Source organism: Anas acuta, chromosome 1, assembly GCF_963932015.1.
Source record: "Anas acuta chromosome 1, bAnaAcu1.1, whole genome shotgun sequence".
Classification (NCBI taxonomy): domain Eukaryota; kingdom Metazoa; phylum Chordata; class Aves; order Anseriformes; family Anatidae; genus Anas; species Anas acuta.
The window spans coordinates 80,606,640-80,623,266 of NC_088979.1; the positions used below are offsets into that span (position 1 = coordinate 80,606,640).

Consider the following 16,627-nt stretch of genomic DNA (forward strand, 5'->3'; position numbering starts at 1 on the left):
CGTCACGGCTCCGCTCCGGCTCTTCAGAACATAAGGCAAGCTTGAGGGCACTCCTTACCTCTGCAATGTGGATGGAGGTCTGGAGCTGCTGAGAGGTGTCGCTGCGAGCACTCAGCCCCTCACACAAGCTCGCAGGGTCGCCTGTCTGCAACAGCCTGTTCGTGGCCTTGGCTGGAACGAGCACGGGGAGAAAAGGGGAGTCCCACTTAGGGCAACTGAACTTCCCTTTCCAGCCTTTGCTGAAGGCCAGGGGAGTCAGTCTTGAACTCACTGCAGCGGGATGGCCCTTGCCAGGTTCTGAGTGCCCCCGGCTGCAGGAAACGCTGCTGGCAGGTGGCACTGGGTGGCCCTCTGCCAGGATCCCTCCCCAGGTGGCTGGGGAGGTGGAGGACGAACAGGCTGGGGACAGGACAGCAGCCGAGCACCGTGCCTCTCCTTTCCCTCCTGGCAGCAGGGCCCAGCCCCCGCGGGGGATCCCGCTAGGGCCAGGCGGGGCAGAGGGCCGGCAGGCGCCTGCTCTACTCACACTCACCTTGGATGTGGAGAAGGGAGCTGAGGCAGGCAGCGGCCAGCTGGCGGGAGCTGCTCGTGGGCTCACAGGTCAGAGGCCCCAGCAATCCCGCCAAGGCGCCAAACGGCAGGTAGGCACCTCTTGTCTGCAGGGGCGAGAGGAAGGACAAGGGCTGGCATCAGGTGGCCCCAGCACTCCCTTGCGTCTCCCAGTCGCGCGCTGCTCAGGCCAGGACTGGGCAGAGGGGAGCTGGGCGCTGGGGGACCCCACAGCCCGTGCACAGCTGGGCAGAGCTGCCCTGCCAGGCCCCCTTGCAGCTGGGGGCACACGCTGGGCATCCTTCCTCACCTGAAAAGCCACTCCATCTCTGCAGTCCTCCAGCAGCTGGGCGCAGACCTGCAGGGCCCTCTTGCACACCCACGGATTGCCCGAGGAGAGCCAGAACCACAGCACCTGGGGCAGAGCAGCTCTGGCTGCCAAGGGGCATCTTTCCCTTCCCGCCAGCCCTCTCCATTTCCCTCCCTTCCTGGCACTTGCCCTGAGGGCCTGCCCCGCGGCACTGCCCCACTCTCTTCAGACGCACCTGCTCCCACCCAGGAGCTTTTCCCTGCAGCCAGCCAGCCAGGGGCTGCCTCTTGGCTTTCCCCCCCTGCAGGGCCCACTTCTTGGCCTCCCCGAGCTCACAGGCACCTGGCATGGCAGCAGGAGGTTCCTGCTCCTCTGCTAATTCCCCAGGGGCCCCACTACTGACAGGAGGGACGCTTGCCCCAGCACCCCATGGATACTCACCTCGGCGATGTCTACAAAGTCCACAGGGCTTGGCTTTGTCTTCAGCAGGACTGCCATGAGCCGGCCCAGAGCCTTCGTGGCCATGTGCAGGGACTGAAAGCGCAGGAGAGGGATGGAGATGCAGGATCACGGCTGCTGCCAGCACACAGCTTGTGCTGGGAAGGGACAGCAAGTTACCTGGAGCTGCAGCACTGCCTGCTCTGCGTTCCTGATCTTCCCAAGCTGCTCAGCCGCTGAGGGAAGTGGCAGGATGGCCCGGCAGCAGTCAGACAGCAGGCTGCAAATTTCCTTGCTGCTGAACGAGATCTCCAGCTTGCTGGCAAGGGGGAAAAAAAAAAAAAGAGGAGTTCCTAGCGCTCTCCAGAGAGGGTCACATGGCATCTGGGCTTGTCCTCATCGACAGCCCCAAATCCAAGCAGCCTAGGCTGTGGCAGGGAGTGCTGCTCTTTGGGAGCTCCCCGACAGGAGGAACGTCATCCCGCCTCACAGCCCCCGCAGCTCCTCGCTCTTACCTCCACTGCTCCAGGGCCAGAATCACCTTCAGGTGCAGGGACGCTGCCGGGAACTCCCAGAGAGTCGTCTTCATCAAGTTCTGCAAGAGAAAGTTGCCAAGTGGGCATTGGGCACAGGAGAGCTCTCGCACCCTGCCCGGGGACGGGCACTCCTGCCAGACACTGGCTGCAGCTCCCACAGCTCCCACAGGGGCGCTGCAGGATGGAGCAGCTCCCCAGCGGCTGCCCAGCCATGGCCACTGCCTGCCAGCACCCAAGGGCCCCCCCACCAGCTGGGGACACGGCTCGAGGAGCTCAGGAGCTCCCACGTGGCTGAGAGAGACATTCCTGCCTCCTGGCATGGCCCCAAACTCCCCTGCAAGACAGCCCTGGCTCTGGGCACTCACCTGCAGGATCAGCAGCAGCTTGTGCTTCAGGACAGGATGGAAGCTGCCCAAGTTCCCCACAGCTTGGATGGCACAGCCGACCTCAAGGATGCTCTGCACCACAGCAAGATTGGTCTGCAAGTTCTGGGGCCCAAGAGAGAAGAAGAAAACCCTTGGAACTGGAGGAAGGGCCACGGGCTGCGAGAGGAATATGTGCACGCGGGGGAAATCTAGGGGAAGGGCTTGCATCTTCCTGCTGGGACAAACCGTTCCTCGGGGGACCTTTGGAAAGAGACGGCCCGGCTCAGGATGCCCTAGCACGGAGGGCTTGGAGCTGGGATTGCACCCAGCAGCCCTGCCCCTGCACGCCCCGAGCTCTCACCTGGCTGCTGGAGATGGAGAGCAGCAGGATGTTGCCCGCGATGTCTGCCTCCACGTGGGCGAGCAGTTGTTCCTTGGAGGCACGCAGTGCCATGCTGCTGTGGGCGAGCATGACAGCACTGCAAGTGGCCTCAGCTCTCCTGCTGGCCTGGGGCGTCTGCGTTGCAAGAGATGCTGTGAGACGTCCGCTCCATGGCCCCCCACAGCCCACGATGAAGAGCAGGTGGAAGACAGCCAGGGAGGGAAACCCCAAACACCTCACCTTCCTGCGTCTGGAAAGCCTCAAGCCCCGGCCACTGCACGAGGTGGCAGCAAATGTTGTTAAAGTCTCCAAGACCAGGCCGAAGTGGCTGTCGGCGGCTTGGCAGACGAGAGAAATGATTCCCTGCAACAAGAGACCGAGGGACAGTTGGCACGGGCCCAGCCGTTCAGTCATGGCCAGCCACAGTGGCGGGCAGCGATGAGGAGCCTGGAGCAGGGCCGGGAGAAGCCCCTTCCCCCAGGGACAGAGCAGGGAAGCTCACCTGGGCCTCAGATGGCTCCTCCGGTTGTGCTCTCGTCAGATGCTGCAGCAGGTTCTCTTGGACGTGTGGCAGTTCCTGACAAGCTGCCAGCGTCGTCCCAAGAGCCTTGTACAGGAAAGCCTGCAAGGGAACAAGCCGAGCCCGAGATGCAGCAACAGCCTGGCGTGCTGCAACGGGGCCAGCGCACGGGGAGCAGCCGAGCCCGGACGCAGGGATGGGCTTTCGCCAGCCCCGCTCAGCACGAGAGGAGGGAAAGGCCGCGGGGGGCAAGGGCCGGGGAAGCAGCGCAGACAGCCCTCGTGGGCAGAGCACCGCCTGCAGCCCCAGCCCCAGCCCCGCACGTGGGCGGGGGCCCCGTGGCTGCGCTGCCAGGGGAGAGCCGGGCAGGGAACCGACCTTCTCCCCAGAGCTGCTGGCAGAGCTGTCCAGCCGCTGGCTCAGCGCACAGCTCAGGCGCTTGATCCAGGCGTCGTCCCCGATGGTTTCCAGGGATGCCCTCAGGAACTGCAGGAGAGAACAGGAGAGGAAGCGAATGCTTCTTGGCCTTTGACAAGCAGGAAGAGGCAGTGCCAAGGCACACGGCCACGCCAGAGTGGCCTTCCACGAGAGCTGTGGCCCGTGGGAGAAGGGAGAGACTCCTCTAGGAGGAGGAGTGGGGTGCCTGGGAAACACCCCTGCCACCTCTATATGCTACGCCTCCCAGGGCTGCAGTACCTGAAGCAGACGGCGCTCCCACTCGGCAGCGTCTGGGATGTTCCCTTTTCCTCCTAGAAAGAAGACAAAAACCTCGCTTGGGACCAAGCCACAGAAGAAGAGCTGCTGCAAAGCTGGCCTGGCCCAGGGAAGCTGGTGGCTGCACCCGCTCCAGAGGCAGCCGTCCGTCCCTCCCCACAAGCACCGCCCCAGCAGGGCCATGGAGGTGCCACCAGGACCAGCACGCTGTCCAAGGGGACGGGAAGGGCCCCATCCATGTGCCGCGACGAATGGATCGCTGTGGGACCGCTCCCCCCAGCTTCAGTGCTGGCTCCCGGGCAGGGAAACGAAACGGCAGCAGAACAAGCTCTGGGCACCAGGCGGGGATTCCCCTTAGCCATGCTGGGAAGCTGACTTGCCATGCCCTCCCTCCCTCTCCCCCTCGCCAGCAGCACTTTACCTTGGAGGTACTGCAGCAGCAGGGGAATCTCGGTGTTCCACGTGGCCCCCACAGCTGCGTGGATCCTGCTGTGGAGGCTCTGCATCAGCAGCAAGGCAGCAGCTTGGAGTTCGCTGCCCGCAAAAGGAGACCCCGCCACCACCAGCAGGCGAGCCAGCAAGTTGTGCGGAGTCAGCGTCGTCTCTGCGGGGAGAAAGAAATGCTGGGTGAGATGCCGAGCCACACCGTGCCCTGCCACGCTGCCGTCCCTGCAGGACGCAGACCCCGAGGTCAGCAGAGCTCCCTGGGGGAGTTGCTACTCCTACCTTGCAACCGGGCGTTGAGGACATCGGGATCCAGTTCGTGATGCTCATGCCCTGCTGTCAGCTCATTGCTCTCAGCCAGGGCGCGCAGACAGCGCGAGAGGGGGATCAGCATGCCCGTGTACTTGGCTGGCATCACATAGATCAGCAGCCTCGGCCACAGGAGCTGTAGGCAATGAGACAATTCAGCCCGTCAGCATTTCTGCCTCAGCTCAGAGATGGGGAGGATGGTGTGCATCTCCCTGAGCGCTTCCGAGCATGCTGGGGGGGAGCTTTCAGGTGTGCAAAGGGGGCTAGGAACAAATGGCCTGAAGAGAGGAGAGGAGCAGCAGCAGCAGCAGGACAGAGGAGGACTTACTTTGGCCATCCCTCTCACAGAGATGTCCAGGGACCCCAGGACGTCCATGCACAGCCCTTGGAGACCTCCTTCTTCCTGGGCTTCCTGGGCAGACAGGAGTCCCGCAGCCTGCAAGACAACATTGGGAACCCCCCGCCCCGCTTGCTCTCAGTTCCTGCCCCAGAAGGCTCAGGCGTGGCCCCAGCAGGCTCCCATGCCAGCCTCCTGGCAGCACATCTCCCCAGGGAAGATGTTGCATGCTGTCCTTACCCTTCTGCTCGAGCTCTGGCTGAACTCGCTGAAGATGTAGCCCACAACGTCCCACGCTGAGCAGCTCTGGGCATTGGCACTGAGCAGCTCCCTGATGAAGTGCAGAACTGCCCTCCTCACCTGCCAGGGGTCAAGTGTGCTTAGCATAGGGACACGGGGACCTGCCCATGCTGGCAGCGGCATCACCTCTGGCCGTCAGCCCTCCCTCCACTAAACACGAAGGAGCGGGGAAATGGCTGGCTAGGTCCGAGCCCTTCTAGTCCAGCCTTGCCAGGCTCTGCCTCTGCCCTGAGGGAAAAGGTTTCTCTCCCACCCCGGCCCCGACCCCGACCCCGACCCCGACCCCGAACCCGACCCCGACGGCACAGTCCCTTCCCAAAGCAGCTCACCCGGATGCTGGGGTCCCTGCACACACGCTTGACAGCCTCCACCACCTGGGGCAGCTTCTCTGCAATCGCGGGCTCTGCAAGAGATCCAGTGAGGCATGCGTGGAGGCACAGCCCAGAGGGCGGAAGAGAGCCCTCCAAGCCCTGACCCCGCAGTACTGACCGTCACAGCGTGCCAGAGCACCGAGCAGACCCAGGGCTGCCACGCGCACGGCCTCCCTCTCGTGGCCCAGCTGGGACTCCAGGAACAGGATCGTCTCCTCTGGGCAGATCCGAGCTGTGGGGAGGAAATCCCATCCTGCATTAGCAAGCAGCTTTGGGAGAGAGCTGCCGGGACACCACGGGGCATCGCCACAGCTCCTCTCCTTACCTTGCAGCAGGATGCACTGGCTCAGCTCTGCCTTCTGCTCCTGGCTGTGCTCTGTGGTGTCGGCAGTGAGCTGTGGGAACAAGGTGGGAACATGGTGGAGCAAGTCCCTGCAGCATTGAGAGGGCCCGAAAAGAAACGGCGCTGCCAGCTCTCATCTCCCTGGGCACTGGTGGCAAGAGGACCCCCAGCCAAAACCCAGCCCACCCCACAGCGTCCCCAGGGACACACGCACAGGTCTGGAGCACCCAGCAGCCAAGGCTGAGCAGCATTCAAAGACTCGGGGCTCTGGAGTCCTCCCGAGACTCGGCCAAGAGGGAATTGCTGTGGCTGTGTGGCTGCAGGCTCCCCTTACCTTGCTGTACACGACACTGCTGATGGCAAGACACTTGCCCTTGGGGACGGGGATCTGAGCTTGCTCCAGGGCCTCCAGGAAAGAAAGGAGGCTCTGCAAGAGAACAGGAGAGGAAGAAAGGGCCGAAGCCATGTCAAGCCACTTGCGAATGGAGCAACTGTCACAGCAACACAGCTCCCCGTGCAAACAGCCCCCAGGGAGGTGGGGGCAAAGCCTCCCATCTCCCAGAGGTGGGCCCCACTGCCTCTTGGCTCCCTCCTGGCCCCATCACGCTTGCTCTTCCCTTGCCTGAAGAGCCGAGGGAGCCTCGCATCTCCACGGACCTCCCTGTTGCACGTTTCTCTAAGGGGAGCTCCCTGGCTCCTCCCTGCATGCCACAGATCCCTGAGCCCTCGTGCCACTTGCACAGACCCCATGGCCGTGCCAGGCCCTGCACCACAACTCACCTTGGTCACCCTGGAGGTGTCTTGGACAGTCCGGTAGTGGTGCAGGAGCCAGAGGAGCTGCTCCCAGACATGCTCCCGGTGCTCCTCCTTGTGCAGGAGGACACGCATCAAGGGAGTCATGGCCCCGATGACAGCTTGCTTGTCCTGGAGAGGAAGCGGGGAGGCCCAGCGTCAAAGGCTGAAGGTCTGCCCTGCCCACAGAGCAGAAGGGCAGGGCAGAGAGGTTTTCCCCACCCCTCACCCCCCCGCCCTGCCTGCCCAAATGCCCTGGGCTTCAGCTGCTTCCCCGCAGGGAGCCCCCAGCCCCAGGCACAGAGCCAGGCTGGGGCCTTCTGCAGCCAGCCCGCTGGGCACAGACAGAGGCACAGGCACAGGGGACATCCCTGCTGCCGTCCCCAGCTGGGAAAGCAGCACTTCTCACCTCTTCCTCCTGGCAGTCCAGCAAGGTGCTTGCCACAGAGCACAACACCTGGGAAAGGCTTTCGTAGAGCTGCTCCTTCTGCGTAGCAGGCAAGGAGCATCCTTTCCAGGTGCAGATGTAAACGTTGACCACTTTGGCCCACTGCTCCAGAGCTGCACCAAGAGAAGAGAAAAAGGAGCCTGGAGCAGGGAAGGGAGCGGCACCCCCCGCCAGCCTGCTGGAAGCCCCATTTTTGCCCATCAGGGCACATGAACCCGGTAGGAAAGCCCAGGAAGGGGACCCAGGAGTTCCCGGGCACCTTCACCTCCAGCCCACAGAAACCTTCAGCCACCCTTTCCAGGCGCCCCCAACGCTTTGGGATGGCCCAGGGCTGGCAGCAGCGTGGGCTCAGGCCCGCCATGCCCGCTCTGAGACCAGAGCGAGGTGCCAGGGGCTGCCCTGCCCCTGCCCCTGCCCCTGCCCCTCCCCGGGGTCTACTCACCACCGCAGGCAGCACGCAGGATCCGGCCGCTCCCTAACTGGCCCAGCACGGTGCGCAGCCCCAACAGCACCACGCGCATGAAGGGGATGCACTGCAGGGCTGCGAAGAGAACGGAGAGTGGCCACGGTCAGAGCCCCCAGCCGGCACTGGCAGCGAGGGAGGAGGCGCTGCAGCCACGGTGCCCCCCAGCTCAGCACGGCTTGCGTGGAGAGGGGAAGGATCCCTTTCTATCCCAGCTCTCCCAGCCTGGCCCAAAGCGGGCGGGGAGGGGAGGGGAGGGGAGAAGGGAGGGAGGGAGGATGGCGGTGCTGGACCGTACCGTTGGTGCTGAGGAGTTTGCCCACAGTGATGAGCACGAACTCCTTGGAGATCTGCCCTGGGGCATTCAGCTGGGCCAGGAGCTCGGCTAGCACGAAGCTGAAGTGGGAGCGGGCCAGAGCCACCAGGACGTCACTGGCAGCCACCTTCGTGTCTTCCGTCACGCCCTGCAAAAGAGGCTCAGGTGAATTGCCCCCCGGGAGACAGGCTGCGTGAGGCACTTGGACGGGCTGAACAGCTGCAGGTGCCGGAGCACTGGCACAGAGACACTGTGGGGGCTCCTCCTTGGAGATCTTCAGAAGCCGCCTGGACGCGGTCTTGGGCAGCCTGCTCTGGGTGGCCCTGCTGGAGCAGGGCTTGGAGCAGGTGGCCCCAGAGGGCCCTGCCAGCCTCAGCCATCCTGCGATCCCCTGATCTGTGAGGCAGCCAGCCCCGGCTACGGGGCTTCAGCTCGAATGGGCTTTGCGTGCTGGAGGCACTGGGGAGATGGCCCCTACTCCCCCACAACACCCCTTGGGGACAGCTGTGCCTGGGGCTGGGCGGCTGCCACCTCTGCTCCCCTGGAGAAGGAAGGCGAGCAGCTCCCCAGCTGTTGCTCCCCGCCTAGCCCTGCAGGCTTCTCCCCAGCTGCTTGATCGAGGTCAGGGCCACTGGGGAGCCTCTGTGGGGCCCCAAGGCCAGCAAAACCTGTCTGTGTTCTCTGCATTGCCCTCCAATAAATGCCTGGCAGGCTGCTCCCCTTGCCTTCCAAGAGCACCGTCTCACCTGGTCAGCTGTCAGGTCCCAGGACACCTCTGCTAGCAGCCGGTTGACGACACCGCACTGCAGGCAGCTGTCAGCTCCCCACAAGACGGCCTCCAGCTCGCAGTAAGTCTGCGTTCTGTCGCCCTGGGGACAGAGCACCATAGGGATCAGTTGCACTTGCTTTGCTCCTCTTGCCAGCGCGCCGCCAGCTGCCCGCCCTCGCTCTGCAGAGCCTAGGGATGTGCTGCTGGGGCTGGGAAGCTGCAATAGGGACACAAAGCCCCTGGCCTCTGGGCTTGGGCAGCCAGGGGACCTTGGGATGGGGCCCGGGCAAATGACTGCTCCTTGAGAAGCTCCAGGCTGGGCACTGCCCTATGCCGGGGCTTCTGGACGAGAAAACCAGGAGGGCAGAGGTGCCGCCAGGCACAGGCTCCCCCTGCTCCCCCCGCTGCATCATGGTGGGGAGCCCCCAGCTCACCTCCTCGTCTTGCAGGCGCTCTAGCAAAGTCGCAACAGTGCCAGAGGTCGGGGCCGCTTCAGGGACAGGCCCTGGCACCCTGCCTCTGCCCTGGCGACGGCTCCGTCTGGGCCAGCGGCCCACACCTGGAAGGAAGGAAAGAACGGAGCAGGTAGCATCGGTGCTGCTGGCCGCAGGGGGCTGGAGCTGGTAGGGACGAGGATCTTGGCCAGCTGGGAGAGAAATCTCCGCAGGAGACGCAGCCCCGAGCAGCCTGCTCTGCTGGGAAGGGTCCTGCTTCAGCCCCCAACCTCCCTCCCGCTGCCCCTCACCGCTAAGGGCTCTCAGCCTCTCCATCGCAGCAGGATGTCCCCAGATAGACACAACGCTCTCTCTGGGTCCTCCTCCTACCGGCCCCACAAGCAACTGGGCCACAGCTGGCACGCACGGCAGAGGGATGTAGGGGGGATACACTGTGACCTCAGCACCAGGGCCTGTTACCACACAGAGGGCTGTCCCTAGCTCATGGCTGAAGGAGACTTGAGGAGGAAACTTCGGCACTGAAATCCATCCTGGCAAACCTACCGTATCTTGGTCTGGTTGTCACCTTTCACCACTTCTCCCCTGGGCTCATAGAATCACAGAACGTCCTGAGCTGGAAGGGACCCACGAGGATCGCTGAGGCCAACTCCTGAGTCCCCAAAGTGTTATAAATGAGGTCTCAACTCAATCTGAATTTTGGAATGTTTATAAAACAAATATTTCTAAAAGGTAGAAAAGCTATAAAAGTTATAAAAGGCAAGTAAACAGCGCTGGGTGTGCGGGGAGTCTACGCTCCACCAACACACACACACAAACATCAATTTTCTAAATATACAGCACATTGCTTTACATCCTAAACCCGAGTATGCCTCTACATACGCACAACCAGGAAAGGTAACAAAGAATCCTTGAAGTCCCATGCCTTAACAGTCTCCATCTTCCATTCCTTTTCTTGATTACATACAAGTCTCCATTTCCCATTCCTTTTGAACAATATCTCTGGCTTTAAGTTGTCAAGCAACTCGGTCTTCAGGCCTTCTGTATCCCGTCGTTCTTCCCAGATCGAAGAAAAGCATATCCATCTCCTTTTCAAGGCCAATAGGCCTGGGTCAAAAGGCACGTCCAGGTCAGCAGGGGGTGTAACAGCAAAAGCCTTCGATGGCTGTAACAGCAGAGGGGCCCATGGCGTAGCAGAAGGATCAGTAAAGGAGCCCGCAGCTCCCTCACTGTCTGGCAAGCCACACGTTTCTGACTGTGGTCCCACAGGGCTCTTTAAGGCCTCAGAGATTGCTCGCCAGGTGCTGAGCAGTCCCACCACAACCTTGTGGTTTTTAGTAGCAGAGTCCCACACCTTGACCTCAATTTGGTCCCATATAACAGCAACAGCAAACACCCAGAAACTTCCATGCCTTAACGGCTGGAGAAGAAGGAACCCGAGACTGCATGGCATCTCCTGAATCACCCTTCTTTGTTCCCTCTAAGCTATTTCACATTCCTGAGGGCCTCATCAATAAGAGTCTGATGTTACCATCAACCACGGGGCTTGCTGACCCCCATGGCCACACTCCCACATCTCCCCCTTCTTTATTAATATCAATCATTTTCTTGACACGAATTATTACTCCATATATCACAATAGTATGCTAAACCAGAACAATAGATTAGTTCCATTGGAGTTAGTTCAGACCTCAGCTAAGATGGACTTTCTGACCAGTGTCGTACAGAAATAAAGAGAGACTGGTTTATGTCTTTGCCAGGACAATAACCCCAGTGTTTGGCATTCAATACTGAAGGTGCTGCTCCGTTTTAATTCAAAAATAAAATAAAAATAAATATCACCTTACCTAGTGTTCTCATCGTGTCCGCTATTTAACCCAATCAAAACACTGCTGTGGAACAGGAGAGAGATACGGTTCCCGGGTTTTTTGCCTGCTTATCCTATCATAAAGCATGAAAATACACCACCGAATAATAATTGAATAATGAAGGAATGCCTTAATTAAATAATAAAATGATTTACTAAAATTTATTACACTTATTTAAATAATAAAATTAAGTAAACAATTCAGGAACTCCTCTCCTGAATGATAATAGGTTTATAATAATTGCTTTCCGAGTCAAAGGGAGAGGCAGAAAGTATGAACCTTAACAAAGTTGGTCTTTGATGGCTGTTGGATAGACGCTTAATGATACGATATGTTTTTCTTGTTGTTATTACAGGATAAGAACAAAGATGGATGGATAAATATTGAGCATTGGCAAGGAACCACAAACCAATATGGCAAAGAAAAGGAGATATCTCCAGAACTTGTTTGTTTAGGAGTGTCTGTTTGTATTAACTTTTTGGAACAACATCAGCCTGTCTGTGGAAGATGAACTCTTTACACCTGTTTCTAATAATTATCCAGAAGGTGGTTCTGACAAATACATCAAGAGCCTTCCACTTGTTATAAATGACTCAGGATTCAAATTAGGATTAAATAAAAAATAGGATTTATTAGAAGAATATAAAGGAATAGAGGTAAGCAAACAGTGCTGGGTGCACCGGGAGTCTCCGCTCCACCAGGACACACACCAGTTGCATCAAGCAGCTGATTTTTATGCACCTAGACTAATACATATTCATTACTACTTCTAAAAAAAAATAGATTATTATAATTAGCTTCCGGGGTCCAGTCCCTCCTACTGGAGCATGCGCATCAGTCTCCTCTGGGGGTCTCTAGGAGTCTTTCATGCTGAAGGCTCGTAGTCTTCCTCCCACCTTTGTACTCACTCGGCACAATTCCAAGTTTATAGAACACTTTCTGCAAGTCTTGTCTCCCAACTGTCCTTCAGCTTCTTTTTCCTTCCTCTTAATCTCTTGGCCTCCTAGCCAGATACCAGAGATCCGCATAGTATCCCATAACAGTCACTAGTTGTTATCAGTTGTTCTGAAACTCCCAGACATCAAACACAAACAGCTTTCTTATTTGACGCTTCACGAGTAATTAAAACATTCTTCCCCACCCATTCACAGACACATCTATAGCAGTGTTAAGTTAATCTTGAAGAAGACAGGAAAAAAGGCTGTAACTGTTAGAAACAGAAGTCCGGAATAACAAAAGCAAACATGTTCATAAATTAAAGGAGTGTTTTCTGAAGACGTGATAAATTGACTAGAATGAGGGGGAGACTGGGACACACTGCATCTGTGGTTCAAGAATTAAATTGCCAGTGCAGGGCCCAGCGGCAGACAGGATTCAAACAGAATTGTTCTTTATGGACACGAATTGTTAAAACATTCCTCACAGTTTCACCCTTGTTAAGTGAAACCGGCCAGGTGTGGGTCATTTTACCTTTGCTATATAGGAAGCCTGAGGAGGTGTGGGGGGGGAATTGCCTCCCCCAGGAGAGACTGAGGCTTGGGTTGCCTAGGGTGTTTTTCTCTTGTGGTGAATTGGGCTCAGCATTCCCCAGTAGGCTGCTTTTCCTTCATGTTTTCTGCCCTCTCTGTGAAAGAGTTTTAGAGACTCTGTGAGCCAGTTACATTGGTGGTGCCTTCTTCAGTAAAACGCTGGTGGCACTATTTCACAGCGAAGCGCTTTGGAAGTGACTCGAGTTCAGAAGACTACAGGTAAGTGTTCCTGGGTTCTGTGGTTGTTACTGTTGAGGAGTTTGAGTACTTCCTTCACCTTGTCTGTTTTCCGTGAAATTCCTTATGTGGGTTCTAGGCTCCATTCAAAGCACTGGGGGGGGAAAAGAAAGGCCTCCTAAACCCAAGTGCACACAGGTAAGCCTGACTTAGAAGAATGTTCTTAAGTATTTGGAAGATTGAAAAACAGGCTGTGTGAAAAAGGTACATTAATGTGAATGCAGAATTTGCGTTGTGGTCAGTAGAAACATCCAATGATGGACTGGGGTGCAGAGTTGCCCAGTGGGCTGCTTTTTCTTAATGTTTTCTACCGTCTCTGTGAAATAGAGACTCTATGAGCTAGTTACATTGTTGGTGCCTTCTCAGTACAGTAAAACCCTGGTGGTTCTACTTCACTAGGAAGTAGCTTGGCAGTGACTCAAGTTCAGAAGCTGGCAGGTAATTGTTACTCAGTTCCTCAGTTGTTTAATGTTGAGGAGTTTGAGTTCTTCCTTCACCTTGTCTTGTTTTCAGTGGAATTGCTTACTTGGATTCTAAGCTTGCTTTCCAGCCCTTTAAAAAAAAAAAAAAAAAAAAAAAAAAAAAAAACAGCAGAAAATCAAACCCCAGAAGCTCAAGCGCATACAGGTAAGCCTGACTTTGAAGAATGTTCTTAACTCTTTGTTAAGATTCAACAACACACAATGTGGAAAAGGTGCCTTAATATGAGTTCAAATTTTGCCTTGTGGTAAGTAGAAACAGATTGGGATATATACTGGTGGCATTATCGTAACTTTCACTAAGTAGAAGTTGTGAGAATTTGCTGTTCATAAAAGAAGTGCTGCTTTCATAATATGCAAGTCAAAAGCCTTTAAATTACTAGGGATTTTAGTTTCAAGGAGATACGTTGAGAGAAAGAAATTATTGTTGGATATCTCCCCCGACCCCTCCGTAGACTGGCTCGCTGAAGGAAAAGCATGAAAGGCGTAGATGTTAATACATGTAGTTTCTGAGGTAAGGTCAGGGGAAGATGTGTTTTCCCCCTTGTTCACTCTCCCTTTCTTCTCCACCAGGAGAGCTATGGTAGCTTTCCAAAACTTGGACTATCCTTGGGATGTTCAGACCAGCATGTTCTTATTGTTATGTCTCCTGAATGCACTTCAGGATTTGTCTAAGGTTAAGCAACTACTTAAGAGTGTCATCCAGAGAACTGTCCTGAGGCAGGATAGTTCTGAGTGGCAGGGAGAGTGGGAGGAGCTGAAGGCAGGTATCTTTATTGACTTGAGGCTTTAATCTATTCCAGTGTTGTGGTTTAACCCAACCAGCAGCTAAGCATCACACAGCCAATCGCTCACTCTTCCCCTCCTCCCTCTCTGGGATGGGTGAGAGAAACAGGAAAGCGAAGCCTGTGAGTTGAGATAGAGACAGTTTATTAAGACAGAATAACAATAGTACTACTAGTAACCATGTGTACAAAACAAGTGATGCACAATGAAATTGCTCACCACCCACTGACTGATGCCTAGCTGATGCCGGGCCCCCATCCCGGCTAGCCACCCCTATATGTTGTTTAGCACAATGTCAGAGGGTATGGAATAACTCTTTGGCCAGTTCGGGTCAGACCTGTCCCAGGTCTGTCCCCTCCCAGCTCTTGCTGCACCCCCAGCCTGCCTGCTGGCAGGACAGAGTGAGAAGCTGAGAAGTTCTTGGCTTGGTGTAAGCACTGCTCTGCAACATCAGTGTGTTATCAACACAACGTCCTAATCCAGAACATAGCACCCTACCAGCTACTAGGAGGAAAATTAACTCTGTCCTAACTGAAACCAGGACAGTTTGCAACAAGGCAATAAGAATTTATTGCAGGAACAGGGTTTTCTGATCAGCATGGTGCAATATAGACAAGTATGTGCATAATTGCTTTCAATTCAAGTACTCTGTCTAGTTTTTCAGGACATGTAATTGTGATGGATGTTTAAACTGTGAACATTAACTATTCTTCATTTTCTACACCAAAACAATAAATGGCTTTTTTCTTTCCTTCCAGAGGATTAAATGTAGTTAATGCTTAGACCTTAAAAAACAGACACAGGCAAATGAGTTAAGAAATTCAATATCATTTAATAAGAAATATGGGTTATCATAGAGTCCGAGAATCTGCACTGACAGTTTATACATGAATATCAGCACATGTAATTGTTATAGTTGGCAGGTAAAATAAACTACTTTTTATGAATAAACAATACTTTGTATTGTGATTCTTCAGCTTCTTTATTTTTATGCACCCAGCACAGTTCTGAAGTATTCTGCATGAGAATACAGAACATGGAGAATACACAAAATGGAGCACAGGAAGTTCTGCACCAATGTGTGAAACTTCTTCCTGGTGAGGGTGATGAAGCACTGGAACAGGCTGCCCAGGGAGGTTGTGGAGTCTCCTTCTCTGGAGACATTTAAGGCCTGCCTGGATGCCTACCTGGGCAGCCTGCTCTAAGGAATCTGCTTTGGCAGGGGGGTTGGACCCAATGATCTTTCGAGGTCCCTTCCAACTCCTTCAGTTCTGTGATTACTTACGTTTCCTTTGGTGAAGCTTTTTTTTAAACATATACTTACCACTAACTTCAGCTTTCCATAGTCTCACTGAGAATATTTTTTATTGGTGTATACCTTAAATGTTCTCTAGACTGTTTTATAGTGATTTTTAACTGCTGATATATTCGCATAAAGTTTTCTGGTTTGCTTATATTCTTTTTTGTTGATTAACTTGAATCCACCATTTTCCCACACTATCACAGAATCATACAGAATTGTTTACATCCAGACTTGGCTGTTGACTGTGTGGGACTGTGCATGATAGGGACCTGCAGGCCTACTGACTGTACTGACAGCAGCAGTTCCAGAGAACAGACTACAGATATCCTAGGCAGGGACATATCACAGTATCTATCTTTAAGAGGGGGATTTTCCTCTTCCTTTCATTTTGTCATTCCCCTTCCTTTTCTCTTCTGAGAAGTTTAGGTCACTATTAAAGATAAGTGGATTTGGGCCTATAATGTATTGAGCTATTGTTGCTAGTACTAAGGAAATTTTTCCTGCCAACATCTTATATCCGGATGAAGTGCAGTTTTTGTTTCGTTTTCTCTGTGACCTCTACAAGTCCAGACTTGGTACAATAATCTTACACTGCCTTAAAAGCTCTGCCTCTGTTTTAAAGCACTAAATTATTGTAATTCATCCTAGCATGACCAAAAATACATTGTCAGCCATTTGTGGATGAGCAGAAAACTTTTAAATAGCTATGGGTACTGGAGTTACACACATACTAATTTATTAGCCAGGTGAGGTGGATGCAGGAAACAACTCAGGGAATACAGCTGCTCAAATAGCAAGCAGGAACTTGCTCTGCTGTCATTTTAGTGCTAGTGACTGCCCATAAACATTCTCCATGGACTGTGGCTTTTATGATGATAAGAAAAGACTAACATATAAGCATTGTGCACGTATGCACATCTGCTCTGTTTAGCGTCTGCAGCAGTAATTTGTTTTGTGAATAGATGTCCTATGCTGCTTCTCACCAAAGGGTCTTACAGTCTCACAAGTATCTAGAGTGAAGATTGTTTTAGGGTTTTTTTCGAAGCTTTCAAATTACAGAATGAATCGCTACAGAATTAACAAATAATATTTTGAAAGTGTTCTGCATCCTACATCTTTGATTAATTACTAATCATTTAATTACTATTATTATTATTATTATTAATTACTAATCATATAATTAATGGCAGTGGCCATGATAGGTGCCAAGGGTAGGGCTTGCATCTGGAATGGTGAGTGGGTCCTAATGGGATCCTACTCTGCATTT

At 54.6% G+C, this 16,627-nt stretch overlaps 1 protein-coding gene across 1 annotated transcript; it reads right to left on the minus strand.

Annotated features, from left to right (window-relative positions):
• Positions 1-2: 2 nt before the first annotated feature.
• On the minus strand, positions 3-11,018 carry LOC137855357 (maestro heat-like repeat-containing protein family member 2B). The gene is made up of 27 exons (XM_068679818.1): positions 11,006-11,018; positions 9,141-9,265; positions 8,684-8,806; positions 7,920-8,085; positions 7,601-7,699; positions 7,120-7,271; positions 6,699-6,842; positions 6,253-6,345; positions 5,901-5,970; positions 5,694-5,807; positions 5,534-5,607; positions 5,145-5,264; positions 4,896-5,003; positions 4,541-4,703; positions 4,236-4,418; positions 3,797-3,849; positions 3,083-3,586; positions 2,821-2,943; positions 2,560-2,715; positions 2,199-2,321; positions 1,813-1,892; positions 1,478-1,616; positions 1,301-1,393; positions 860-964; positions 533-656; positions 59-171; positions 3-8 (listed from the first exon to the last, which is right to left on the minus strand). Exons 1-27 carry the CDS (start codon positions 11,016-11,018, stop codon positions 3-5), a joined length of 3,366 nt encoding a protein of 1,121 aa, XP_068535919.1.
• Between the last annotated feature and the right edge of the window lie 5,609 nt (positions 11,019-16,627).